Source organism: Phaseolus vulgaris, chromosome 6 (assembly GCF_051622355.1).
Source record: "Phaseolus vulgaris cultivar YP4 chromosome 6, ASM5162235v1, whole genome shotgun sequence".
NCBI lineage: Eukaryota > Viridiplantae > Streptophyta > Magnoliopsida > Fabales > Fabaceae > Phaseolus > Phaseolus vulgaris.
This window is the reverse complement of record NC_143503.1, coordinates 28,428,759-28,450,777: the sequence shown is the minus strand read 5'-3', so window position 1 is coordinate 28,450,777 and position 22,019 is coordinate 28,428,759. Positions and strand designations below refer to the sequence as shown.

The following is a 22,019-nucleotide window of genomic DNA, read 5'->3' as shown; positions in this document are numbered from 1 at the left end:
TAAACACATTCATTTTACTAAACAGGTTGAATGATTAATTTTGGAACAAATTAAAAATAAAATAAAAAATTCTTTAAAATCAAAAACATCATTCAAGATTTTAGAATAGTTAAAACTACAACTTGTAGTTTAACAGATTATCACGCAAAGGGCATAGACTTGTATCATTATCATAAAATACAATACAAAATATAATTATGCAGCATCTTCAACATAGAATTAAAAATCAAAATTACAAACTCTTCCTATTGTTACATTATTTTAAACACCTCATTACAGTCTGCGAATAACATCCCGCCAAATCATATCATATAAACTCCAACATTGTTACAACATTAATTCATAAATTATAATTTAACTAAGAAATTCAAAATCAAACCAAAATGATCTTTCAATCTTTAACCTAAAGCATCAAAATTTCCAATTTCTACATTTTATAACATTCTTAAAACAACAAAATAAAAATAATCTCAATGTACATTTGTTCAAATACAAACTATACACAAAATGACAACTCCAGTTTTTTATAGTCTGATTTGAAATATACTAACTTATTGTAATTTATGCAATTTAAACTAAGAATAAATTTAAAGTCAAATTCAAAATTAACTAGAAATAAAATGAAATATTCTCATACAAAAAGCTATAAAAATGTAAAGATTAATTAAGATCACATATATATTTTTAAAAGTTTTAAATATCGAGTAAATACATAACAAAACATCAAAATCAAATGTTAATTTTGATAAAATATCATTTTATAATTTTTTTCATAATTCAAACTTTAACCCAAATTCATCAAAGATCATAAAAATATTATAAAATAATTTTTCTATCAGAAATTATGATTAGCTATAATAAATTCTCAGTTTACATTCTCACTAGTTTTTAATAACGAGTTTCAAAATAAATTATGAAATTATTATCAAAATTAATTATGTGAGGGAGTTTAAAGAAATTATGAAATTTTAAAGTTAAATGAAGTAAAGAGTGAGAATTGATAATAAAATCTAAGAATCTATATTCTACTTTTATTGTTGTGATTATTATAAAATAAATAAATAAATAAAATAAGGAGATGTATAATTATTATTTTTGCCGAGACATGTATGAAAAAGACATTAAAGAAGAGAAATGTGATTTCATTTAAAATGGGAGTGAAGAGTTACGCAGGGATGGATTGAGTCCACGTATCTATATATATTGTATGAATGGTACAATAGACACAAACGCCGTCACAGTGGTGAAGTTCGTTGTGGTGTTTGTGACTTCTCTGGTCTGAACCGTCACAAAACATGTCTTTGCCGTAAGCGTTGGGAACCAGTGATCTCAATTTCTCATACTGTTAACTTTATTTTCCCTTAAAATAAAATTAGAAGGTTAGGGTTTCCATGGCTTCGGAGACAAAGATCGTGAATCTGACTGAGGAACCCAACCTAGCCAGGGAAGGTGTTAAGCCTCCCTCCTATGCTTTTACGACCATCTGCAAGTCCCTCGTCGCCGGTGGAGTCGCCGGAGGAGTGTGCGTCCCATTTCTTGAACTTTTATTTCTTCTTTTCTTTCGGGAAATTCACACACCTCAACACATGCGTATATGTGTGCATTGATTGCACGCTCAATCAATTTTATTATTCGGAAATAGTTTTTTTCTTTTCAATGTTAGTGTTTCCGGAAATTTGATGCTGCTGGCTTCGTTTGAAACCTGCTAGATTAGTTTTAATAATTAAACTTTGATGTTTCACTGTCTGGGCGCAATGAGGCACTTGGTTTTTCTGTTTCGCGAAATCTCTTTCTATGTTTTTTTTTTCCTTTAATTTTTTCTTTAATGGAATATGATATGATCTACTAAACATGCGCGCGTTACTGTTCACGTGGGAAATGGCAAAAATAGGTTTCTGTACATCTCCCTGTGTATGGATTAGATCAATTGTAAATTTAGGGGCCATGTAAGAAGCTTCATTTTCTTTTGTTTATGTAACTGATTATTTGTGAGGCAACTTATTAAAATTTACGTAACACTGATTTGTATTAAAACCTGTTTCCTTGTTGGATTGAATTTAGTGTGTTCTTGTCCAATATGAGTATCTGATCAAGTTTGGAGTCCATGTAGCTTTATGCTTAAACTAATATCAACGTTCTTTTTGCATTATGTTCAGTTTTGGTTGACTTGAAAGCTTTTTGTATATGTGTAGATCACGAACGGCAGTTGCTCCACTGGAAAGGTTGAAGATTTTGCTACAGGTTAATCAATTTTGTTGTTTACATTGAAATGTGATTTTAGCTATCATTTGTTCTTATTTGTGATGAAAAAAGTCCATCTGACAAGCTACTATTTTTGTTGGTGCCTGGATGTATCAATACCATACGTGTGATGTGATGTACCTTTGCCATTAACAGGTTCAGAATCCACACAATATAAAGTACAATGGAACAATTCAAGGTCTTAAATATATATGGAGAACTGAGGGTTTTCGTGGGCTATTCAAAGGGAATGGTACTAATTGTGCTCGAATAGTCCCGAATTCTGCGGTGAAGTTCTTCAGTTATGAGCAAGCTTCCAAGTAAGCTTTCCTTTAGAGATACAATCATGTAATGCACTTTTATGCTGATAAACTTCTACTGATGGGATTCTGCAATCCTTTTTTTTTTTTTTTTTAAATTTTCTTTCAAAACAATGTTCTTTAAAGCAGAGGGTCACTCACTCCTGTGCAAAGAAATTTCAATTTTTATATCTATGCATTTCATGCATAACACTTTCTCCTCTTCTTTACTGAATGTTCCTTTTCTGGCAGGGGTATACTACAACTGTATCAGAAGCAAACTGGAAACGGTATGTCCTTGTTTTTTATTTTCCCCTTGTGGTGTATGTGTGTTATTGTTGAGGGAGGGGGAGTACCGGTTCAGTAGCTTGTTTTGGGTTTCATAATTTTGAGGGGAAATCACTTTTCTGAAAGGATAAAACTTACTCAGTTCTTTAGTTGCTGTTCTCCAGTAGAACATTAAATGTATATTAATTTTGAACCACTTCATCCACCTTTTTAGAGATTTCATAGTTGGGCATTAACATTACTATTCATTCTGTGTTTTTATATTGGGGAGCAACGCCACAAGTGTGTAAAGGAACTCTATATAATTTTTGTCCTTTTTCATACTCTTCGAATAAAATTTTGATCGCTAATTGTTTTGAACTCAGAATAAGCTAACCCTAATGCCCACTAGGTTGACTTCAATAATTTCCTTTTGAAAAAATTCTAAAAAATCAAATGGAAACAAGTAGGCCTAAAGAAATTTCTCAATAATAAAATCCCTTGTTCTAAATATTATTTTTCCTTCTACTTCGCCAGAGGATGCTCAGCTGACTCCTGTTTTACGTCTTGGGGCTGGAGCTTGTGCGGGAATAATTGCCATGTCTGCAACTTATCCAATGGACATGGTTCGAGGCAGAATAACTGTACAGGTACTTTCTTTTTTCTTTTTATCTAGTCCTTATTTTACTTGCTTTTGGCCAGAAATGTTGCTGGAAATGCATAGAATTAAGATACTTGTTATAGCTACAAGTGGAAAAAAAGGTTTTTATCAAAGTGTCTTAATGTTTTTTGTTGTCTTAATACAACAGTAAGTTTTCTTTTCCTTGTATCCACAGACAGAGAAGTCCCCTTACCAGTACAGAGGAATGTTTCATGCTCTGTCAACTGTACTCAAGGAAGAAGGTCCACGTGCTTTATACAAGGGTTGGCTTCCTTCAGTCATTGGAGTTGTGAGTAATGTTTCTGGAATTTCTTTTTAGGAAGTTGATTATTATGGTCCTGAATCATAAATTCTAATGATATTCTTCTACTATTGGCTTTCTGGAAATTCATATTGCATTTGATAGTAACAATGTAGGACCTGTAGGTTGCAGTTGTGGGATGGGGAGAGCCTATGAAACAATGACACTTGATTTTGTTGAGTTCTTGTCAATGTCTACCCCCTTCGTAGGGGACAATTTAATTCATTGCTTTTTGGCGCCACTTATGGACGTGGGGTATATTGGTAAGGATGTGTGACTAAGGTCTTTAGTGAGTTATTCCTGGTTATTATCTGTAGTTAGATAGCATCTAGTCAGTACGTTATGGCAGAACATCGGGGTGTAGGATTGATCATAAAGCTGCACCTATAATTGACATGTTTGGTTTTAACGAGTTAGACATTTACTATTTAACTATATTTTCTAATAATTGTTCTTCTACTGGTTAAATGTTTCGAAGAGCAATTTATTTACATATAGGCTTACAAGTTACCACTCTTCAATGCTCTGACCCGCTCCATAGTAAGCTCTAATAATTAGTAGTACTACTGTGGTGGGGGGTACCGCGACAAGGTTTTACCTGGTTATGATAGGTTCTAGGTGGAAAATAGCTAGGTGTACCAGACGCTAAAGTCTAAATCATGCTTCTGCAAAGTGCTCAATATTTGTTACAAACCCAGAAAAGAGTTGGGGCAAAACAATTGACAGAATAAAAAATGAATAGAACAAAAGAGATAAATCTCTGCCTCTAACGGTTCCACCTCCATAAAAGATCTGCCTTCACAAAGAGCAAAAGCTCAATATACAAATAATAGCTGACAAAATGATCCCACTCTCGTCAGTCCTCCTTTTTATTTATATCACTAACCCCCTCAAACTAACTAACTATTAACTAATATCCCAGATGTACTAATTTACTACCTCTTCTCTCATTTCTAACTCCTTAAAGTATATAGAAATGTGAAAAGTTATTCTTCTAAAATATTTTGTGTGCTTTGTAATTATAGTTAACTAACTAAAGTTGCTTTAAATTTGAATGAAAGCTCTTGGTTCTGCTGCTGTCTTCGGATTTATAAACTTAATCTTGCTCTTTATTTGTTCCTGTTTTTCAGATTCCTTATGTGGGTCTCAACTTTGCTGTGTATGAGTCTTTGAAAGATTGGTTAGTTAAATCCAATCCATTTGGTATAGTTCAAGATTCTGAGCTGAGTGTGACAACTCGCCTGGCTTGTGGTGCTGCAGCTGGAACTATGGGACAAACCGTTGCTTACCCTCTTGATGTCATTCGACGAAGAATGCAGATGGTGGGTTGGAACCACGCTGCTTCTGTCATAGCTGGTGATGGAAGAGGGAAGGTGCCGCTTGAATACAGTGGCATGATTGATGCTTTTAGTAAAACTGTTCGGTATGAGGGATTTGGTGCATTATACAAGGGTCTGGTGCCGAATTCTGTAAAGGTCAGGCTTCATCCAGTATTCATAAATTATGTTACATTCTGAAAAAATGTGGGTAAAACATATCTGCATAAACATATGCATCCATTGAGAGAGTAAGGTTTTCCTTTCTTCTCTTGAAAAAAACAATTGTGTATGCATTAATTTATATCATCGGAATGATTTCTGTGTGCGATTCCTCAATCATACTCTGTTAGTATTACTTCCCTGATTAAAGCTGTGAACTTCTCAAGCTTCTACCTGATTAGAACAAAGTCTGCTTTTCAAGAGTTATTGTAAGACTCAAGTGTCTGTGGTCTGAGCCAAACATTTCACATTTTGAACTTAAATGATATACTAATCCAGCTCAGAGTGAGCTCAGGTTGATGAAGTGCATGATCTTAATACCAATAAAAACATGCTATCTTAGGTTTTTTATGTTATTAACCTTGTCTCACATTTTCTCAATCTAAGAGTCATAAACAATCTTTTACGCTTTATAAGTGAAAACGTTGTTTAACAATCATTAATTTATGAATTGATTATAAAATTTTGGTTTCATGTTAGAATTTGTTTAAAAGTCTTTTACAATTAGCGTGGAACCACGTTAATCAGTGGACTTTGCATAACACAACCTTCATGTAAAGCAATTAACTGTAGATTTTAGCAATCTTAATCTCTCTTGAATCTTGATCTCTTGCAGGTGGTCCCATCCATAGCAATTGCGTTTGTAACGTATGAGGTGGTGAAGGACATTTTAGGTGTGGAGATCAGAATATCAGACTGAAGATTGTCTTCTATCTGATATTGATTGGTTGTTGTTTTCTTGTAGGCAAGGGGATAATCAGAGATGATAACCCTAAGTTATCATCTCTTCATTGAGATAGGAAGCACTTGTGTTAGTGTGCATAAATTATTTCTCTTGTATCCCATTTGTTTTTCCCTGTGAACATGATGTAGCTTTTAGCTTCATATTCATCTTCTATGGCAATAAATGTTTTAGAACAAACAATGCAAAGACTTATCTGCATGCCTTTCTTCACGAGTGAAGATTTCTTTTTATGGAGTATCCTGTGGTTCACCACTGAAGTACTCCACCCTATCCTCGTCTAGAAATCGTGTTATCAGTGCGCAAGTTACTAAGCATCACTCTAACGCAATGAACAGTCCTGCAATTTTACCTTACGTCTTAAAACAGTCTATGAGGTTGCAAGTTTTGGCGTAAATCGTGTTTACCTTTTATTTTGTTACAATCGATTTGACGGGATAAGTTAAAAGACCATTGATGAAAATTGAATCGACTAACTGTAGTCATTATCCATATGAACAGTAAAATATTTTTATATTTAGTAAACTTTTGATTATGTGGTTCTTGAATTATTGGATGAAAGGTGGGTTATTCATTGGAAATATATGTGGTACAAGACCCAAATGAAATATATCCATCCAATCTGAACAAAACAAACCCGTCAATATCTGAACATATTTCTTTCTGATTCCTAAATATGATAAAGAGGCATTCAAATGACAAGTCTTTTACCCCAACTGTATAGTAGTTAGCCATTCAAGTGTACGCAATCAACAGCTTATTTGTCAATTTGTGCTTCAGATTTTTGTTTGCAAACTTTTTTTAAACATGCCATGTAGCTGGAAATTGTGGGCATTTTAAATCTTTTAATATACAAATTTATCAAAATATAGATTTCTAAACAACATTAATTGACTTCTGCTAAGTACCATTCAAGTAAAATATCATTTTAAAACATACGCCGATACACACATGAATAAACTTGAACTAATTTAGTATTTAACCCATGTTTGAGAGATTCTTTTAGTTCTTTTATTTCTTTCATATTTTTAAAAAATACTCTCCGTGAAAAAAATGATTATTCATTCATAATAAGTTCAATTAATAGAGCAATTTCAATAAACTAAAACGGAACTTAAAATTAAACCAATTCAAACTAATAAATTCTTCAATGTATTAATCTATTTAATTTTCAATCCTATTTTTTTTTTCAGTTTTAAATTAGGTTGGTTTTTAAAGTATCCCTACCGATCGGTATTCATGTCCCAACTAACAAAAATTGTTTCATATAATATATGCATGATTTGCATCAAGAATGTTAACTGGTGTGGGTCACCATCGTTCTTACTTGAATTATCTACAGCTTCTACAATGGTATTCATATGTACCTTAATGCAGACAAATACTCAGTTTACCAAAATCTTGCCATAATCTGTATATATGTTGATTTGTGTATTCCTCCACTGTAGCAAAATTTTGCTTCACATTTTTCTTCCATGCCTGAACACAAGAACAATGCTTAATCTTTGATGTCAACAAAAAAAAGTTATGAACTGTTTTTCTTCCACTTGTTTGGTTTCAGAAAAGCAAGCAAGCAGAATGAATTCATACGCCAAAATCCAAATTATCCTCCATCTTTTACTAATCTTAGAGAATCTTAGAAAATGTACAGTCTCATGCTCTGAATTTGTATCATGTTTTGAAAAGAGAAACGTAACTTATGCAGCAATTTATACAACAAACAAAGATAGGAAAAAATTGAGATGTGATAAATGATAACGTGAGGAAGCTGAATTACCTGGAGTCTTTTACAGTAGTTTGAAATCTTGATGAAATTGGTTTTCTCCCAAGCTTAGGTTCATGTCTCCCTCGTTTCTTTCTCTGTAATCGTGTTACGCATGTTCTAGTTACAGTAACCTCATCTTTTGTCTTCATCTGTTCACTCTCCTCATGTTCTATACACTCATCGCTTGAGAAATAGAATAACGAAAGCAACACAAGCAACATGTTTAACTCAGCTAGAGATGTATTTGGCATGTGTGAATTACTATTACCATTTTCTTCTTCTCCACACTCTTCCAGCATATCTATCTCGCTCTCTGTTTCCCCTTCTTGCTGTGGTTCTGCCATATTCTCTCTAATGAATTTGGTTCTTCAAATCAAACCAAGATTTTAAACTGTCTGCATTTATTAATTATCGTGCATGTGCTTGTGTGCATGCTTCAAACTTGTTTTTCTCAGAGTATATATACATAAATAGATCACAAGGAAGCCATTGACCTAATTTGAGTTGAGCTAAAGTTTGGAGACATTCGATTCTGAATTCCATTTTTCCAATTTTGTGTTTCTATTTAAAAGTGTGAGGTTATTTTGATTGTGTTTCCTTAATTGGTTGATGCAATATATGGTGGAGAAAATATATGGCATTGTAACCATGACTCAGCTATATATTTAACCACCTTCAATTTCTTATTACAGCCACCAAAATTTCTGGCTTCAATTTCTCACAAAGTTACCCTAAATCTTGCTTCATTATAATTTCTATAGGGATGAAGATAAAAAAATTACTATTAGAAATAATAATAAGTAAAAAAAGTAACTATTTTTTTAATTTAGATTGTATGAAGAGTTTGGCCATTCTAAGCTTTTCAGTTGATTAAATTTATTTATTTTTAAAATTAAGCAATTTTTAAATTATTATTATTTGATTTATTTTTACAAGTTGAATTTAAAAGGAATTTCGATTTCCAAATAATATTTTGGTCTTAAATAACGGGGACACGCGCCAAAGCCCTTCGCAGCAAATGGAAGAAGTTGGCACTAAACGGTGCGTTTAAGCGCATGTTTCTTGAGTCTCTCTGCGTGGATCTGCGGAAGTGTTAGAAGATGCAGTGGTACTTCGTCGCTGCGCTCCTCACCGTTCTTACCAGTTCTCAGGTCACTCTCACTCTCTTTCTTTCTCCCAAATCCTCACATTCAAACCCTAATTTCACCCATTTCCATCTTCCATTCACACACACTTGAAGTAGTTAATGTCAATTTGATTTCGGTAAGTTTCACTTGGCAGGGAATACTCACAACCCTCTCGCAAAGTAACGGAGAGTACAAGTATGATTACGCTACGGTCCCATTTCTCGCCGAGGTTTTCAAGGTAATGGGTAAACACTTAATGCGTAGTTTTTATTCGATAGGAACCGCGTTTAGATGCTGCATAACAGCGGTTGATGATTTCATCTTTGTTATCACACTCAGCTTGCGGTGTCAAGTTTGTTACTGTGGAACGAATGCCAAAAGTCACCTTTGCCAAAGATGACGACGGAGTGGAAAACGGTGGCTCTATTCCCTATTCCCTCAGTTATATATCTGATCCACAATAATGTGCAGTTTGCTACACTCACTTATGTGGACACTTCCACCTATCAGATAATGGGAAATTTGAAGATTGTTACCACTGGAGTGCTATTCAGGTGCCTTATCTTTTGAAAGTTTAGATTTCAGATCAGTGTTTTTGATTTCTCAGTTTGTGTCTGACAGTTTTTTTTTTTAATTTTTTTTCTTTATAGGATGTTTTTGGGTAGGAGGCTTTCTAACTTGCAGTGGATGGCTATTGTTCTGTTGGCTGTCGGGACAACCACTAGTCAGGTGTCAATGATCTCACAAATTTGGTTTTGTGCCTTTAAATTTATTTTTATAAGAAGTTAGCTACTACGATTTATGCATTTTTTATATGGATATGAACTGCAAATTCAGTGTTGAGGAGTTAGATGAATATCTAGTTCCACGTTTGTACAGGCTTGTGTAGCTGTGTTGCAATACGTCTGGATATATTTTATTTTGTCATTTACTTATGTGACACTCCCATAAGGTCATTTGCAGACAGAAATATCATTCCTTTGTTGTTTCTTTTTGGAGATTCCTCACTTGCACTCCCTCTACCTTATCCTTTCCTCCTTCTAACAATATTTATTTTTTCCCCTAAATTTCTATGATTGTAAAACTGCATTCGTGACATTGATATTGGGTCATTACATGCTAAACGTGATTTATTCTGTGATAATTGTAGCATGTTAAGATCCTGATATCTTCAAATATTAAAGTTTGAGTACTACATTCTTGGATTTAGAAGGTTTCAAATAAATTCAACAAGTTTGGCTTCCTCTGCTGAGTCTATTAAACATGGTATCAGAAAGTGTCTATTAATATACATAGCACCTGTATTATTTTGACGGAAAGTAAACTGAGTCTCTCGCTGGTCATGAGGGAAGTGCACTTTGGGGAGGACAAGCAAGCAATCGTCCTAAATCAAAACAAAACAAAACAGAACAGAGACAATGAGTGACAAATCATAAATGGAACAGATTTGTCTCCGTTGCACATTAGTAGCTGAAATTCCCTTGAAATGTCCACGAGTACAAGACCTAAGAGACTTAAATAGATAGCATTTAAAATTATGCGAGATTGAAGCATAAATACATCTTTGTTCTGTTCTGTATTTTTTGTTTTTACAGTCAATGGTTAATGTATTAGGTAAATTAGTCCTGTGACAGAAATGTTATTTAGAATGACCACTACTGTTTGTTGTTTTAGGTTAGGGGCTGCGGAGAGACTTCCTGTGAGTCCCTTTTCTCAGCACCAATTCAGGGCTACATGTTAGGAGTTCTATCTGCTTGCCTCTCAGCATTAGCTGGAATTTATACCGAGTTCTTGATGAAGAAAAACAACGACAGCTTATATTGGCAGAATATACAGTTGTACACGTAGGTACTTTTTCTTGATTTTGTCAAATGTCTCCAAATGTATAGGCACACGTGTCAGTCTTTTGATCTTTTAAACTGTTTATTTCAGAAGAAACTTTTTCTCCATTTATTCTTCCTTAGCCTATTAAATGAACGAGGTTATTTTATGTACCAAGAAACGAGTGCCTTGTTTCCACTTTCTAAGAAGAAGCAGAGCGTATATTACTGTTGAATTCATGCAGTTCATCCAATGTAGATTCCTAATTCCTAACTCTTTGAACATGACATTTTTGTGGTTTTTCTGCTTGCTTTTGGAGGTAGCGCTATTATGTGTTGAATAGATTTGGATTTCCACTATTATTGCAATATTTGGTAAAATAAACATGTGCTATCTTTTTTTACCAATTTTTTTTGGATTTCTTTTTAAACTCAGGATTTTTATTTCTGCACTGTTCTTTGTTAGAGAGAAATTAATGTTTCTGTAAAATTGGAAGAAGTGTCAACGGCTTCTTGAGTTCGTTGTTATGGCACTCTAGGAATGAATATGGATGGTTATTATGGTCGAATATTTTTTAATCACCTACTTAGAGGAATACGCACAAAATGATTTTTTTTACAGGTTTGGCACACTTTTCAATATGGCTAGACTACTTGTGGATGATTTCAGAGGTGGATTTGAAAATGGGCCTTGGTGGCAACGTATTTTTAATGGATACACTATCACTACCTGGTTGGTGGTATTGAATTTAGGGTCTACTGGTCTTTTGGTTTCATGGTTAATGAAACACGCTGATAATATTGTGAAGGTATATCCTTGGACCCTCCTGCCAGCATCCTTTTCGCTTGTGATTGTTACATACTTAATCTATTTTGTCATAGAACTTGATGCTGAGTTTACATCCAAAGAATAATCTTTTTCATACAAGGGGAATAATTGTGACGAAATTAGTAAAGAAGTATAACATCAGAATTGGTATCTGTTTATTTATATTCTCTCCTAATTATTAGTTGTTCATGCTTTCTTTAGGTCTATTCCACATCAATGGCGATGCTGCTAACGATGTTACTTTCACTATTTCTCTTCAACTTCAAACCTACATTGCAGGTAAATTACCGGCCTAAGCAATTCCTATATGTGTAGGCTCCCATTCCACACCTTCTCCTCCTAGCGGAACTCTTAAGTCAAATCAATTTGTTGCACATAATTTTTGTGGGTAGCTGTATTATATGTTGTCAGGCTACAAGTGGTTATTATTTTTTGTTTTATCTTTTCCTCTTTGCAGCTTTTCTTGGGCATTATCATTTGTATGATGTCTCTACACATGTATTTTGCCCCACCAAACATGCTCTTGGATATGCCATTAACTGTTAAACCAGATGAAGAGAAGCTCATTGAAGTTTCTGTTGATCGAAGACCACATTCATGATGCTGTATTGACGTTTGAATACAATGCTTCGGTAAATGACATTTATTTTAATTGTGTTTTGTTTTATTTTCTAAATACATCAAATAAAATATTCCCAAACAACATCTAACATTGCTACATAATGTTTGTGGCATTAAGAAAATATTTATTTGATATTAAACAAGGCTTTCTTACTTTCTTCCTCGTGTCATGCTGGTCCTGGGTTTTAGTAGTGGAAAGTCACAAATTGCCTCCTATTCTTGAGGTTTAGGGTTTAGGGTTTATTGTTAGCCCTTCCCAAGCCCAAGAAATGTTCGGAGCCTCATGCATTGGGCCACCCTTTTAACCAGTTCTATCACATGCCTCTTTGTGCTAATTCTACTTTCAAGTTATGATGTATATACGCTTAAGTGGTATTATATGGCCACTAATGTTTGCAATTTGTGCCTGGCTTCGTTGATCTGATAGCTTTGTTATAACTTTTTGTGCCTGTTATTTCACTTGTAGGCAAACACGACTGGTAATTTTGGTTTTGATTATTTTCTTATTTGTTCTGCAGGTAATTTAATTTGTTCTTTTCCAGGTATTCCTATAAGGCCTATTAAAAGTCAAATAGTAGAGCAGCAGAACGCTGAATATTGTTCCACGCTGCATTGATTCGGTGACTTTGTAGAGCATAGGCTTCTTGGGTGGCGTGACTTAAACTCTATATATAGCAAATTCGGAAATCCCATGTGTTGCCTGTGTTTAAATATATTGAAAGATGATATTGAAGGAAAAGATTGTTGAATGAAAATGAGCAGAATGTGGTTGAGACGGAAATATAATTTTGCCATTGGCTTTTGGCAAGTCTATAACTTCTCTAGCTGGTAGTGAGTGATAGGGTTGTTATCCATTGACACAAATCACATGAAGTCAAACCACCAACGTGGTCCATCATTCTACCTGGTTGCTTCACTAAAGAATTCTTCTCCATTAATGAATTTAAATAGAGTTGTTTTACAGTTTGATGCTCATGTCGAATGCACTTTTTCTTAAACGAGCATATGGAAAGCACATTGATTGGGTCTATCGAACGGAAGTTTGTATCCATCATTTTAGTTACAATTATTTGGCGAAAATGGTCGTCGAGTGGAAGTGAGGTTAATCACATCACATTCTGGTAATCATAATAAAAGGAAGGTGAATTACAAAATAATCGTAAACATTCAGCGTTCATTGGCATTTGTTTGATAGATTGAAGGTAAGATCGATATTTTTCCCCTCAATTTAGATGTAATCATTTAATGAGTTATTGGCACAGACTTGCCGAAAAAGAAGTTTTACTGTTTAAGAAACCAGTGACATATCAATGAAGATTGAATAATCTTCAATAAGCGTTCTATCTTTTAGCATTCAATACTAATAGTTGGGCAAATTATTAGAGTATGAAGTAACCGAAATTCAAATTAATAAAATGTAGGAATCCAAGAATAATTTAAATGTAGGATGGTGGAGAGGGGATGCAAGAAAGGCAAAAGATATGGATTGAAGGGTGTAGGGGATATCTGGGTATAAGTGCATAGTGTCAAAAACACCGATCATTGCTGTACCTGTGGTAAGGGATAATTAAAAATGGATAGTGAGAATTTTCTTTCTACTTTTTCCTTTATACCTTTATATTTTCTTGATTCTCAAGTGGGTCTAAACTTTTTTTAATTTAAGCGTGTTCGAAGTTTAGTTTTCTATGATTTGTAAGCTGTAGTTACTCTATCTCTTTCTAAGTTTTGACTATTTATGTTTATACTTCTTTTTATCAACAATTGAACTCTTTGCCCGGTTGATAAAATGTAATATTTTAGTACACTAAATTACAAGAGTTGTTTATTAATAGGAGAAATGGTCAGCAATGTTATCATGCAATAGAAAATCAACGATTACATTTTGAGCAATTATGTTAAATTATTTTATTTCAATCGTGTCTGTATTTTGTTCATTGTGTTTTCTTTCTTAATTTCTTAATATTGTTGTTTGTTTTGATTTCAATAAAATAAGATAAACTTTATCAGTCTTTATAAATTTGATCCTGTTCATCGCTCTATTAAAAAAATAAATTAATAAAGGTTTAAAATGTATAGGTTCTGTACCCAATTCACACCTTACTACGGTTGATTTTACAATTTTCAGCACTTTGGTAAACAATAAATTATGTTTTTCTTATATAAAAAATAATCTACACTTTTAATTTTGAAATACTACAAGTGCGCAATTTTTATATCTAATAGTTTAATAAAAGTCTCCAAGAAAACTTAACTACTACATGTATATTCATTTTTATAATAGCCACTTTATTTATTTTTACTTAATTAATAGTAAAAAAGCCAAAAGTAATCTAAGAAAGACTCTTTTGAAAATAGAGACGAAATAAAAAAGAAATGTACGTAAAGGAAATAAAGGGAGAATAGAGATGATATATGATGAGCAGTGTGAGTGAAGTGAGTGTTTAGAAAACAAAAGCAAAGGGGCGAATGAAGGTTGGAACGAAAGAAGGCATAATTTTGAATTGATTTGAGGGTCATTTTGTTTTTGAAAAAAAAGAGTCTTCCCCGCCACCAAACCCTAGCTTCCACCGCAAAAATGCCGAGGGAAATCATCACTCTTCAGGTTGGCCAATGTGGGAATCAGATCGGCATGGAGTTCTGGAAGCAACTCTGCCTCGAACATGGTATCAGCAAAGACGGCATCCTCGAAGACTTCGCCACTCAGGTCCAATTTCAAATCTCCATTTTTCTTTCGGTCTTTCAAAACACCGTGCCTTCGTTCTTAGGCTAATGCCCTCTGTCCTGCGTTTGACAGGGAATGTTAGTCAATTCTTAGTTGGGATCTCATGATGTTAGATACTTAGTCAATTTCGCCATCTTAGCATTTATCTCACTTCTCCAGGATCCACATTTGGGCTCTCTTGAAGTTTTGTTAATTCTGGACTTGGGAGTAGTGCCCTTTTTCTTGTTATGGAGATGCATATAAGTGTATCGTTTTTCCTTCTCTCACGTTATTTTTAAAATGGGGAACTGGGTATTATCACCTTTGAGTTCTTGAAGTCTTTACTGAGCATTTTTTGTTTTTCATGTCGTACTGTGGCTGGCTTGCTAGGTTGCTAGTTGCCGTAAGTCCTCAAAAATTGTTTCTGCTGAAGGTTTATTGCTTCCACTGTTATGTGAACTTGATTAGTGGCCGATGAATTATTAGAAGCAGTTAGTTAGTATGCACCGTTACCCATCTTGTGATTGGTGGCTATTAGTTCTGCGTTTGCTTATTTTAGTCAGAATGCTGCAGGGAGGTGATCGGAAAGACGTGTTCTTCTACCAAGCTGACGATCAACATTATATACCACGAGCTCTCCTGATTGACTTGGAGCCTAGAGTGATTAATGGAATTCAAAACAGTGACTACCGAAATCTGTACAATCATGAGAACATTTTTGTCTCGGATCACGGAGGTGGTGCAGGAAACAATTGGGCCAGTGGATATGATCAGGTTTGTTACTGCTTACTGGAGCATTTTTTAAAGATTTGCTAATCATTCATTTACTTTGTGTCTTTGTTATTTCCAATAACCTTTTCAATACTTAGCAATAAATTATTGTAAACTTATGTCATGGTTATCAGAGTCCCTGTTTGTTTTAAAGTTACAACATCAATTCTTGCACTTTCCAATGAGGGACATACATTCCAATGTCTGTGATGTTTATTGAATCACAAACTGACACTAGATTATTGTTTAAAAATATTGCTTCACAAATCATGTAATGTTGTAGGCCAAACATCTAGACATGCACAACATTTGTATTGTTTTTTATAACTAGAGAGGTCTCAGATGGTTTGACCTGATGCTGTCATCCTTGTACATGAGCAGTTTACACTGAACTTGATTTACGCTTTCCAACAACTTTACAAATGATAACCCTGACAAGTCTACCACAGAATCATTTCGACTGTTTGTAAGCATTTGGAAGATCTTGGTATGCAATATCCTATAAGTGGTAAAGTTCTTGTTTAACTAATACGGCTATTAATATCTGTCCAGGGACAACATGTTGAAGAAGAAATAATGGACATGATTGACAGAGAAGCAGATGGCAGTGACAGTCTTGAGGGGTTTGTTCTATGTCATTCAATTGCTGGAGGAACAGGCTCAGGTGTCTTTTCTTCTCATAATTGGCTGCAAGAGTTTCAGAAGTTTCTTCAGTGTCCCCTCTTCCTATTTGAGCATTTGTTTATTGGGTACATCTGGAAAGTAAAAGATTTGTGAAATGATTGACTAAATTTTCACCTGCTTCATACACTTAATTAAACTAAACATTCAATTAATTGTACACTTACGAGAAGAACAGTCCACCTTTTAGCTTATCACGGGCTAAAATTGCTTATAATAGTGGTTGGATATCCTATTTTCCTTTGAAATTTCTACTTGTACAAGATGAAAGTTTTTGGAGATTTCTCAAGTATACTCACCTGTAGTTTTGTCATAATTTTTTTGTAATTTCTCTCGTGTATTGAGTACATTTCCTTTCTTGTATGAAGGTATGGGCTCATACTTGTTGGAGACTCTGAATGACCGTTACAGCAAAAAACTAGTTCAGACATACAGTGTGTTTCCTAACCAAATGGAGACAAGTGATGTGGTGGTCCAGCCATACAATTCACTTTTGACACTCAAGAGACTGACACTTAATGCTGACTGTGTTGTAGTTCTTGACAATACTGCCCTAAATAGAATTGCTGTGGAACGGCTTCATTTATCTAACCCTACATTTGCTCAAACAAATTCCTTAGTTTCTACTGTTATGTCTGCTAGTACAACAACTCTTCGTTATCCAGGGTACATGAATAATGACTTAGTTGGCCTTCTTGCCTCTTTGATTCCAACACCAAGATGCCATTTTCTAATGACAGGATACACACCTTTGACAGTGGAACGTCAGGTGAGATAACTGTCATTTTTTCCAAACAAACGATTTTGGATCATCAAAGTTTTCACACAATTTTGTGACTTAACACATGTGAAGATCAGCACAGAAATTATGAATTAATCTCGCTTTCTTCCCCCCCTGTTTTACTCTCTTGTAATCTGATTGGTTATATCCACTCATTGCTCTTGAATGTGATTTTTCCTATTACACTTCCAGAGAAACATAGAAAAAATTGATGATATTTCCTTGCAGGCTAATGTAATTCGCAAGACTACTGTACTAGATGTTATGAGAAGACTTCTACAGGTATCACTTTGTCAATAGTTAAGCTTCAAAGTGAATGACCATGTTCTCTACTGACAGTTATATTCATGACAGGCAAAGAATATCATGGTTTCTTCTTATGCTCGGACCAAAGAGGCTAGTCAAGCAAAATACATATCAATTCTGAATATCATCCAAGGAGAGGTTGATCCAACTCAGGTAAGCAGAATAATTTTGCAGTACTATCGATACTTCTGAGATTCCCTGTTTTGTAAATTGAAACCAAGTTACAAATAGAAAATCATCTTGACAGCTATTTGCTAAGTGTTTGCTTAGCCCTGTTTTATGTTTTTGATACAAAGAGACATTTATATATGTGTTGTGTTGCTGCTACTACTGTTTTATACGTGAAGTGGTAATTTTCTGCTTCTATTAAATTAAATGTTTTGCTTCTTCTGTGATAGGAACTGATAGTCAAGACAGTAATGACAGTTTTGTATAGAAAACAGCCGCATTGGAAATTAGTTCTGTATTCTGTATTACAAACTTCGAGATGACGGTTATCTGTAGAAAATACTGCGTGTAGTTAGTTTTGTATTAGAAACTTCTGGATATAAATTGTGTGTATTTCTGATAGGGGGTTGTGTAATCACGTGTATCAAGTTCTTTAAAGAATAGAGACTACGTTCTGTCGGAGACTTCCGTCTCTCATACAGCAAGTCTATTGCTGTAATGTGTGTGATTTCAGTTTTCAATATCATTTTTTATACTTTTATCACTTGGTGTTCTGTCACTCTGTCACATCAAATCTTAAGCAATTCAATAGTTTTGTAAAAATACATTGAAAAATTAAAAGTATTTCTTTAACAAAAGTTATACTGACCATCCTCTGGTTGGGAGAGAAATTGTAGTTTTGTACTGATTTGTGCCTTGTAAATTTTTCATCAAGTTGCCGCTTGCCAAGATTGATTTGTGATCAAGAAGTATCTTGTAGTAGTATGTATGTATATATGTATTTGAACAGAGCTATTATACTATGTTGTGATTTTATCTTTCTCCGTGGATTTAGGTTCATGAAAGTTTGCAGAGGATACGTGAAAGAAAACTAGTTAACTTTATTGAGTGGGGTCCTGCAAGTATTCAGGTCTGCACAAATTAAAGTGGTGTTTGGGTAATTTCTCTTCTTTATTGAGTTTCATGACAATCTGATATTTCTTTATTCCTGCATGTCTGGTAGGTTGCTCTATCAAGGAAGTCTCCATATGTTCAAACTGCACATAGGGTGGGACTCTCATCCTTTTCTTTCAGTCTTTTGATGCTTATCTTACTTCTCTACCTTTTTTTAGCTTATTATATTGGAGAAAGATCGATATACATAATTTTTTTCAAGAAATAGTTTTCATTCTGAGGTTAAAAACAGGAATTTGGGTTATGAAATAACCTATAGATGTTTCATTTGGTAGGTCAGTGGCCTTATGCTGGCAAGCCATACTAGCATCCGTCACCTTTTCAGTAAAACTCTGAGCCAGTATGAGAAGTTGAGAAAGAAACAAGCCTTTATTGACGCCTACAGGAAGTTCCCAATGTTTGCTGTAAGTGTGACAGTTTCTTATGCATAATCTGATATAAATCTGTAGCTGTTAAATAATTGGGCTTGTAGCATCTAAACCTAATACTTGACATATCATGTGATGACTGACATCAATAAAAAATGGACAGGATAATGACCTCTCAGAATTTGATGAATCAAGGGACATAATTGAGAGTTTGGTTGATGAATATAAGGCCTGTGAGTCTCCAGATTATATCAAATGGGGAATGAAGGTAGGTTCTCTGCAACCCTCTTACCATTTTAAGCACATCTTGCATACTGCTAATTTTTTACCCTCTGATTTAGGATCCAAACAACATGACAACGGGAGAAAGCAGTGCTACAGGATCATTGGATCCAAATCAGTAGCCTGAAAAAACAATGTAAGCTATGATTAGCCATAATTTAGGCTTTACGTTTCTGGATTTGGTTTTACTTTCCTGCTCTAGAAAGATAAATAAGACATCCACTTTTTATAAATTTAAGTTCTTATTTTTGGACATGAGAATATTTCTTAATTTTTTTTCCCACCTTGTGACATGTCACTTTACCTTTATTTAGCACTTATTTTTGTATTATTAAAATCCTTGAATTATTAATTGCAATGTTCTTTTTGGCATTACAGTTTCTGTTATTCCTCCTTCGAAAATATTCACTTTTTAAAATCCAACAGTTTTTACTATTTCATATTAAAGTAAATACTTGTATTTTTTTAACTTTAGAGAAAATTAATCTCTTTCCTCTAAATATTTTGATTTGTGTATTTATATTTCTGTGCATATTTTTTTTTGTAATTTGAAATATATCTGTTTGTATTTCCATAAAAATTACATATCAATGTTTTGCTAGTTGACAGGAAAATGAAGGTTGAAATTGAATGTTAAATCTGGTTACCTTAGAATGCCATCTTCTAGGTTCAATCAGCCAAGAGCAATCTTTTGATATGCTTTTCTTCCTGTAATGTCTTTTACCCTGTGAACTGTGAACTTATTGTTGGTGCAGAAATGTGCTGTCTTGAGTCTGTTTTCTATAAAAATAAAACTTTCTTTTATGTGTTCTTTTAGGTGTTAGAACATAAGAATTTTACCATAATTTTTAAATGAGTTTTGAATAAAGGATCCACTGAAAATGAAATTTGATGCTGTCAGGGCACAAGAAAGTGTCACATCACAGTAAATTGAAGTCCAATATTTTGAGAATTTCTTAAATAGGTAAAACCACATCTTTTGGAAATCTTTTGAATACTTGATGGAAAAGTGACAAACCAAATCATTGCAGGTACCAAAAGTGTAGCGTAAGAAAGAAAAGGATTTTTGTGTAAGATCAACAAGGTTTCTAGTGAAGTTTTCAACTATTTTTGGGTATGAGCTGGTTTGCGGTGTGATTATTTTGGTTTGTATTTGTTTGCTAATCCTTTATGCCTAAGGGAGATTGAGTACAGAATCTCTCTGTATTGATTCATTTCTAGCAATGTAAATGGTTTGTTGGATGGTCATTTAAAGTTGAGAATTAAGAAACCTAGTTTCATATCTGGATCTGACGTGTTTGCTTCATAATCTTGAGGTTGCTTTAGCATGAATCTTGAAATATTTTAAATAATGACCATAAATTCACACCGTTCACGTGATGCAGGGATTCATCTCTTATCTTTAAATTGCTTTGGATTCTTCAATTATCGACTGTGTCGAACAGTGAAGTTTGTCTACTAATAAATTATAGAAAGGGACTCGGTGGAAAAAAAAACAAATGAATGGATGCGCTATAAGACAAGAAAAACTGCATTTGATAACAGATCAAATAAATGCTGTGCAATTGGTTTACAAACTAAAAAAGAAAAAAAAGTGTTTTAATATTTAGATAATCTTAATTTTGAACAGAAGAATACTCTAATTGCACTCATAAAGATAGCTGACGTCATCAGCTGAAAAAAGATATGTTGTGCCTAGCTTAACTTTTTCTCATTTTCAAAGTTAGGGTAGGTACACTTCACACCTTGAAATAAGTATGTATTTTTTTCACATTTTTTTAGTAAAGAGTTTTCCTACATGATTTGGCGATCTGACCAAATATAGTTATTTCAATAACTAAAATAATTTTTTTCACATTTATTTTTCAAATATTATTTTTGAAATTTATTTAAAATTGGTTTTAAGATAAATAATTTTACTAAAATCTAAAACAATTTACAGATGATATTTGAGTTGTAATTTAAATTGTTGTGGTGGCAATTTTAAAGTAATTTGAACACTTTTGCATAGGTAAGAGTATAAATGTTTTTTATGGTTTGAGAACATGACAACACTATCAAAACCCGTTTTCTATATTGGGTGAGAAATGATGATTTGGCATAGGAGGAGAAAATAGAATGAAAGAAGGTTATTATGAGTATTAATTAATCTATAGAAGAAAAAATATTTGATGTGGTGTAAGGTCATATTATGATTCATGAACACATGGGATGTTCTCTTTTCATGTTCTGTTCACCTTTAGACACGGCATTTAGTTCCTCTCTTACCATCTTCAAAACACATTCTCCATATTTGTTCAAACCACAATCACTAACCTAATAATCCTAACCCTTTCACACTTTGCTTATCATCAAGATCATGCAACCAATACAACATTTTGTGTCCACCAAACTTTCCATTCAAAATATCAATCAATTTGTGGTCCATCTTATGATAAAACCAAAGCTTTTCATTTCTCTTTCTTCCACCACATACTGTCCATAAAAAATAATACAAATTCATAAAAAATAATACACATTCGGTTTCTATTTCATGAGTGTTTTTTTTAGCCTAAACAATACATTTTTAAGCACATACTGGAAGTCTTCCTAAATTGATTTTGTTTTATTCAAACTAGATATAACACTAGACATGATTATCCCACCAAAGTTGAGATAAAAATGAATTGAAATTGAACAAAAAAAATTATAATTTTACATTTTACCTCTTTGTAGAATAAAAAAACATAAGAACTGTAATTCTAATTGAATTCTGATTACAATAGAATTAGAATCAACTTCACAGTTATATGATCT

At 33.6% G+C, this 22,019-nt stretch overlaps 3 protein-coding genes across 6 annotated transcripts; all 3 read left to right on the top strand.

The window, feature by feature from the left end:
* The first annotated feature begins 1,111 nt into the window (after positions 1-1,111).
* Positions 1,112-6,232, top strand: LOC137831882 (mitochondrial adenine nucleotide transporter ADNT1). 2 transcript variants are annotated; one of them, XR_016521359.1, is made up of 9 exons: positions 1,154-1,522; positions 2,193-2,241; positions 2,398-2,561; positions 2,793-2,830; positions 3,345-3,457; positions 3,644-3,757; positions 3,895-4,032; positions 4,900-5,244; positions 5,924-6,232. XR_016521359.1 is itself a non-coding variant. In XM_068639764.1 (8 exons), exons 1-8 carry the CDS (start codon positions 1,392-1,394, stop codon positions 6,005-6,007), a joined length of 1,038 nt encoding a protein of 345 aa, XP_068495865.1. In that variant the 5' UTR covers positions 1,112-1,391; the 3' UTR covers positions 6,008-6,232. The 2 variants fall into 2 exon arrangements, 1 of the variants encoding a protein (XP_068495865.1); XM_068639764.1 differs by lacking the exon at positions 3,895-4,032 and having other exon boundaries at positions 1,112-1,522.
* A 2,562-nt stretch (positions 6,233-8,794) lies between these two features.
* LOC137831881 (Nucleotide-sugar transporter family protein) lies at positions 8,795-13,174 on the top strand. 2 transcript variants are annotated; one of them, XM_068639763.2, is made up of 9 exons: positions 8,795-8,965; positions 9,096-9,179; positions 9,281-9,495; positions 9,592-9,670; positions 10,616-10,785; positions 11,384-11,570; positions 11,792-11,869; positions 12,048-12,222; positions 12,730-13,174. In XM_068639763.2, exons 1-8 carry the CDS (start codon positions 8,915-8,917, stop codon positions 12,189-12,191), a joined length of 1,008 nt encoding a protein of 335 aa, XP_068495864.1. In that variant the 5' UTR covers positions 8,795-8,914; the 3' UTR covers positions 12,192-12,222; positions 12,730-13,174. The 2 variants fall into 2 exon arrangements, 1 of the variants encoding a protein (XP_068495864.1); XR_016521523.1 differs by having other exon boundaries at positions 8,809-8,965; positions 10,616-10,789.
* Positions 13,175-14,543: 1,369 nt separating this feature from the next.
* On the top strand, positions 14,544-20,511 carry TUBG1 (gamma-tubulin). Of its 2 annotated transcripts, XR_011084493.1 has the most exons (13): positions 14,587-14,915; positions 15,486-15,686; positions 16,236-16,347; positions 16,733-17,133; positions 17,374-17,427; positions 17,500-17,604; positions 18,455-18,529; positions 18,623-18,667; positions 18,849-18,977; positions 19,105-19,209; positions 19,283-19,359; positions 20,125-20,187; positions 20,255-20,511. XR_011084493.1 is itself a non-coding variant. In XM_068639762.1 (12 exons), exons 1-11 carry the CDS (start codon positions 14,787-14,789, stop codon positions 19,343-19,345), a joined length of 1,419 nt encoding a protein of 472 aa, XP_068495863.1. In that variant the 5' UTR covers positions 14,544-14,786; the 3' UTR covers positions 19,346-19,359; positions 20,255-20,511. The 2 variants fall into 2 exon arrangements, 1 of the variants encoding a protein (XP_068495863.1); XM_068639762.1 differs by lacking the exon at positions 20,125-20,187 and having other exon boundaries at positions 14,544-14,915.
* The last annotated feature ends 1,508 nt before the right edge of the window (positions 20,512-22,019 follow it).

Coding starts and splice junctions, on each gene's coding strand:
- LOC137831881 (XM_068639763.2), top strand. CDS start 8,915: ATGCAGTGGTACTTCGTCGCTGCGCTCCTCACCGTTCTTACCAGTTCT. Junction 9,180..9,280: donor TTCTCGCCGAGGTTTTCAAG/GTAATGGGTAAA, acceptor TATCACACTCAG/CTTGCGGTGTCAAGTTTGTT. Junction 11,571..11,791: donor ACGCTGATAATATTGTGAAG/GTATATCCTTGG, acceptor TGCTTTCTTTAG/GTCTATTCCACATCAATGGC.
- LOC137831882 (XM_068639764.1), top strand. CDS start 1,392: ATGGCTTCGGAGACAAAGATCGTGAATCTGACTGAGGAACCCAACCTA. Junction 2,242..2,397: donor GGTTGAAGATTTTGCTACAG/GTTAATCAATTT, acceptor TGCCATTAACAG/GTTCAGAATCCACACAATAT. Junction 2,831..3,344: donor TCAGAAGCAAACTGGAAACG/GTATGTCCTTGT, acceptor CTACTTCGCCAG/AGGATGCTCAGCTGACTCCT.
- TUBG1 (XM_068639762.1), top strand. CDS start 14,787: ATGCCGAGGGAAATCATCACTCTTCAGGTTGGCCAATGTGGGAATCAG. Junction 14,916..15,485: donor TCGAAGACTTCGCCACTCAG/GTCCAATTTCAA, acceptor AGAATGCTGCAG/GGAGGTGATCGGAAAGACGT. Junction 19,210..19,282: donor ATATCAAATGGGGAATGAAG/GTAGGTTCTCTG, acceptor CCTCTGATTTAG/GATCCAAACAACATGACAAC.